The sequence below is a fragment of the Electrophorus electricus genome, chromosome 5, assembly GCF_041902795.1.
Source record: "Electrophorus electricus isolate QZ-2024a chromosome 5, ASM4190279v1, whole genome shotgun sequence".
Taxonomy (NCBI): domain Eukaryota; kingdom Metazoa; phylum Chordata; class Actinopteri; order Gymnotiformes; family Gymnotidae; genus Electrophorus; species Electrophorus electricus.
This window is the reverse complement of record NC_137501.1, coordinates 10,368,908-10,374,230: the sequence shown is the minus strand read 5'-3', so window position 1 is coordinate 10,374,230 and position 5,323 is coordinate 10,368,908. Positions and strand designations below refer to the sequence as shown.

The 5,323-nt window shown below is 38.4% G+C and overlaps 1 protein-coding gene across 1 annotated transcript; it reads left to right on the top strand.

Annotated features, from left to right (window-relative positions):
* Positions 1 to 1,102: 1,102 nt before the first annotated feature.
* On the top strand, positions 1,103 to 5,132 carry riok2 (RIO kinase 2 (yeast)). Its single transcript, XM_027028536.3, has 10 exons — positions 1,103 to 1,291; positions 1,614 to 1,752; positions 1,851 to 1,967; positions 2,311 to 2,486; positions 2,673 to 2,761; positions 3,281 to 3,472; positions 3,701 to 3,793; positions 3,942 to 4,361; positions 4,609 to 4,705; positions 4,834 to 5,132. Exons 1-10 carry the CDS (start codon positions 1,226 to 1,228, stop codon positions 4,993 to 4,995), a joined length of 1,551 nt encoding a protein of 516 aa, XP_026884337.2. The 5' UTR covers positions 1,103 to 1,225; the 3' UTR covers positions 4,996 to 5,132.
* The last annotated feature ends 191 nt before the right edge of the window (positions 5,133 to 5,323 follow it).

Sequence of the window (5,323 nt, the reverse complement as noted above, 5' to 3'; positions counted from 1 at the left end):
TGTATTGTATTGTTTTATTGTCTGGAATACTCAATTTCACATTCTACTGGAACTCTTCTTAAAATGTCCGACTTCTACAAAATTGACACTTTTATTTGCTTTGCATTAATGTACTGTCTCATCAAGAAATCCGTCTGATGTGTGATAAGGTATTTGTATTCAACCTGATTGACTCTACATCTGCTGTCTTGGCACTGATTGTAGCCTAATTACTACAATTTTCCTTCTTATCTGCTGTTGATGACTGTGACTTTATGAGGAGAAAAGTCTATATTTGCAATGAATACATAACGACCTAATTAATTAAATGAGTAGTTTGGTGTCCACAGAGTAGACCGGATATTGGAAGGAATACACAATTCTAGTCTACTGTTCTTACCATTGTGCTGTTGGATTTGGCAACCTTCAAGTTCTGAAATGGCTGGACATCTTGACACTTTGGGTTTTCGTATCTATATATATCTATATAGAGATATATAAATATAGATCTATATATAGATATAGATCTATATATCTATATCTATCTATATATATCTATATATCTTCACTCTTTCTTTACTCTGACATACCAAAAACATGCAGACAATTGCTTTTATTTTCGTCACCTTAAAGGATTAAGCATTGTTTCAGTGAGATATAAATGAACTAGGGGTATCGTGCGTGCGTTTGTGTGTGTGTCGCGCTTATATCGCTTTATGCTGTTTGCCTGTATGAAGAAGTGTTCACATAACCAATGTAAGATCCAACAATCGCCTGCCCGTACTGTGTGCCTCGTTCAGAAAGAGCTAAAACACGTCTGGCAAAAGCAACGTATGGTCGAAAAGAAACTGATGTATGCAGAAGAGGCGGATTATATGTAACTGAATTCTCGTCAGAGAAAATGGTCTGTTTTTGCTATTTAGATGCCATATATGGACTGGGGATGTGGATGGTCTGCTTCGAAACGTTAAGAATATTCACCTACTACTTTAAAGTTAGTTATTTCAATAGAGGGAAATCTGTTTTCCATGATCGAGATCCTTTAAACAATGTATTCTTCTCCAGGCCAATGGGTGGAGGAAATGAGTCAAACCGGTTTATTCATCGCCCCATTACAGAAGAAAAGTTCGTGGGTTATTCCTTTCGGTGCTAACATGTGTTTTGTGCGCAGTCCTTTTCAGATACTCTAATTATTGATTAATTGGTTTGACCCGAAAATTTATCTTTTGGTTTTAATTTTTACAATATGGGCAAATTAAATGTCGTTGTGCTGCGATATCTCTCTAGAGATGATTTTCGAGTTCTAACAGCTGTGAGTATGACTTCTTCAGATAGCTAGCTTCAGTTAACAAATTGGCTTATTGAGCATGAAACCACTGATTTTAGCGATCACATAGTTTGCCAGTGTAGCATGCATTTAGTTACCTTGTCAACCAAAATGTATTTATGTGTGCACACATTGTGATTGTGTTAAACCAACTTAAACTATTGGAATCTGATAACTAGCAATAATGATAAATTAACGGCATGCTTCCAATATGACGATATTTCCTTTTATTCTTGGCCAGCTAACTACAATATTTGTTAGCTATAATAACTGCCCAATTGTCTTTACTGCTTTTCTTTCTGACTAGGTGGAAATGGGTATGAAGAATCACGAAATCGTTCCTGTAAGCCTTATATCATCAATTGCTAGTCTTAGACATGGAGGATGCAACAAGGTTCTGAGAGAACTCGTGAAGCACAAACTGTTGGCTTACGAACGCACTAAGAGTAAGACAAGTAACTTTGATAGCTTTCAGAAATGTTTTACTGGTTTTTCCCCTTGTGTGTATGCATGGCACCTACTTTAAGGAAGATTATTTTTCCAGCTGTACAGGGATATCGCTTGAATTACGGAGGTTATGATTATCTGGCTTTGAAGACGTTGTCATCGAGGGATATCATTTTGTCCGTTGGGAATCAAATGGGAGTCGGCAAAGAGTCTGGTAAGCAATATGTTTTTTTCCTCAATATGAACAGTCATATAAAGTTGTTGCACACATCACAAGAACGTTGGTTTAAAAGTAGCATGTTTGTTACCTATTAAAAGCTTCATTGATGGAATCTCGCTGATGCTTTTATCCAAAGTGACGTACAGTTATGACCGCGCACAACTTGAGAAATTGAGGCTTAAGGGTCTTGCTTAGGGGCTTAGTGGTGGGGCTTTAACCAGCAATCTTCCAATTACATGTCAAGTATCTTAACCACTGAGCTGCCACTCCCCCATGACCCAGTTTGATTGCAGCCTGCTTACTTGTGAAGATGCTGATTTTAAAACTGCCATTACAGACATTTACATGGTTGCAAACGAAGAAGGGGAGCAGTTTGCTCTCAAACTTCATAGACTTGGAAGAACATCTTTCAGAAATTTAAAGAATAAGCGGGACTACCACAAGCACAGACACAAAATGTCCTGGCTCTACCTGTCTCGACTTTCTGCCATGAAGGAATATGCGTACATGAAGGTAATTATCTTGTCTTGCTTCCTAAAAGCTTTGAAGTTTTAAAATTGTTAAATATAATATTAACTGCACTGGGAAAGTTGTTAAACATGCAGAGTTGTTTTTGTCCAGGACACTTTTGCACAAAAAGTGAATAATGTATTTAAATACCATGCATGAAGACGTGTTAAACTTGCTGTTTCCTTACAGGCCCTGTATGACCGAGGCTTTCCTGTGCCAAGGCCAGTGGATTACAACAGACATGCAGTTGTTATGGAACTCATAAATGGATATCCTATGTGAGTTACTTCTGCACCTATTTTCTTGGGAAAGGAAGTGGACAATGATATGAAATCTTCCAACACTAATACCAGATTTAGTTTTGATAAGGTTTATGTGGAACCTGTAATGCAAGTTGGCTGTGTTTTGACTGTTTACAACAAAATGGTCTAGTTTAACCAACAATATTGTCCTAATCCTAAGAGCAATATTGTTATAGCGTTTAATAAATTAACTGCACACCAAAAATTATATGGCTACTATTCAGACATGTGCTATTTGTAAAGAGTCAAGCAAAAGCAAAAAAAAAAAGTGTGGAGTCAATGTTGGGAACAAATTATTTCCCTTTTATAATAGTTTCCACTTCATGGCAGTTACAAGAAATTTGACAAACCCTGTAGTACAAAAAGATGCTGTGGTGAGTGCTTGTTGCAAGCATGTGTAGTCCTACCCCCTCAGGTTGTTTGTCAGCATTTCTGTTTGTAAGATGGTCTATAGACCATCATTTAAATTGATTCTTGACTGATTTCTTTCCACAGGTGTCAGGTGCGTGAGATTCAAGACCCAGCATCCTTGTATAGTGAAATCATGGAACTGATAGTCAAACTGGCTAATCATGGCCTAATCCATGGAGACTTCAATGAGTTCAACCTGATGCTTGATGACAGTGATCACGTCACAATGATCGACTTCCCACAGATGGTGTCTACTTCTCATCCAAACGCAGAATGGTGACTTATCGATCTTTTGTCAGTTTAGCCATGTATTTTACTTTCAAAAGCAGATGAATTGGTCAATGGCCTTTTTGTCACTATGTATCTTAAATTTTATATGCACTGCAGACCTAGTATAGTATAAAAAATGGATAGTTTACCTAGATTATTCACTTGTAAAAGCAATGTTTTAACCATAAACCACATTTCTCAATATTCACTTTGCATTTTTAAACTTTCCCGCAGGTATTTTGACAGAGATGTAAAGTGTGTCAGAGATTTCTTCATTAAAAGGTTCAACTATGAAAGTGAACTGTACCCCACATTTAAGGACATCAAGTAATTATTTTTCTTGAATAGTTCTTTGTACATTAACCAATGCAAATTTCATGATGTTGACCATTTAATACAGCATGACAAGATTAGCCCTTTTCTCTTTGAACTGTGTTCTGAAGTGCATGAATTGGATTCCTATTTTCTTACCCAGAAAGGCCTACTGTCTTGATGTGGAGATCTCAGCCAGCGGTTACACCAAGGAGCTGCAGCAAGACGACCAGTTACTCCAACCAGTTGGCCCGGAAGCTGAAGAACCAATCAGTGGAGATGAGGATGACGATGCTGGAACACCAGAGCTGCCTTCACAGGAGCCCATTGACACTGAAGAATATAAGCAGGCTCTGCTGGAACTTGAGGGACTGAAGATCAGTGTAGAAACTTCTTCTGAAGAGAAGATCGAAAAGGAGCATGAAGAAACTTGCTCAGCAAAGGTGATCTGCACTGAGGATGCTATTAGTGACTTGGTTACAGACCGTCATAGTGGCCTGGATGGTGTTGAGCTTGAGAATGAGGATGACTGTCCAGATTTGGTTGATATTTCAGCTTGCAACAAAGAGTTCAAGCCTTTCAGGTAAACTTTATATCTTTTAAGACGGTACTTAAATGCAGAGTCCTAATTGGATCATTGATAGTTCTTTGGTCACAGAGTATTGTATGCATCTGTCTCATGCAACTTAACCAAGTAAACTAGCACATCTGTGCTTTTCTCTGCCTTTACTAAGTGTGCTTTGTGATTCACCAGAACACTTGCAGTTTTACTTTGATGTACCAGGCCCAACATACTAGCTGACTGGGCTTGTATTTTCAAAATTTTGCAGAGATCGATACAGCCTGCTTCATGTGAATGAGCACAGGCAAAGAACAACCAGTGAAACTTCAAATGGGAGTGTTGCTAGCTGCTCCACAATTCCTTCAGTGAGTATAACAAATCATTTAAAAATTATCGTCCATTATCGTCCAGTATTTAAATATACTGTGTTTTAATGCCTATACAAAAACAAATTCTGTAGACTGTCGTTAAACTCAGACATCCTCTTTTGCAGACAGTGATCAGACAAAAAGTGAGACGACAGCTCACTAAGCAGCAGAAGGCTGCTCAGAGGCGACGTCTGCAAAAAGGCGAGGCCCACTTGGTGACTAAGGAAAGGAGAGAGAATATGAACATCATCAAGAGTAGTCTGGAGGCAGCCCAGTTCTGGGGCTAAGGACATTTGAACATTGGGACAAAACAAAACAGCCTTGTTTTGGACTGGATTACACTGTTTTGGGTTCTCTATCCGGACAAAGCTCTCTCAAGGCATCTAATCAGCAATATGAGTTGAATAAATACTGTTAAACAGTCCTCGTTTGTGTAATTGAGTTTAATTTCATTACAGACACTCAGTGATGGCTGAGACCAGGAGAGATGGTTAGAATTTGCTTTTGTATCCAATTAACAAATACACTGGCTTGTTCAGCTATGGTGAGCAGAGCAAAGGTCATGACCTTTCAGCAAATTGAAGCTACTTCTCACCCGTGACTCTGCACATTAAC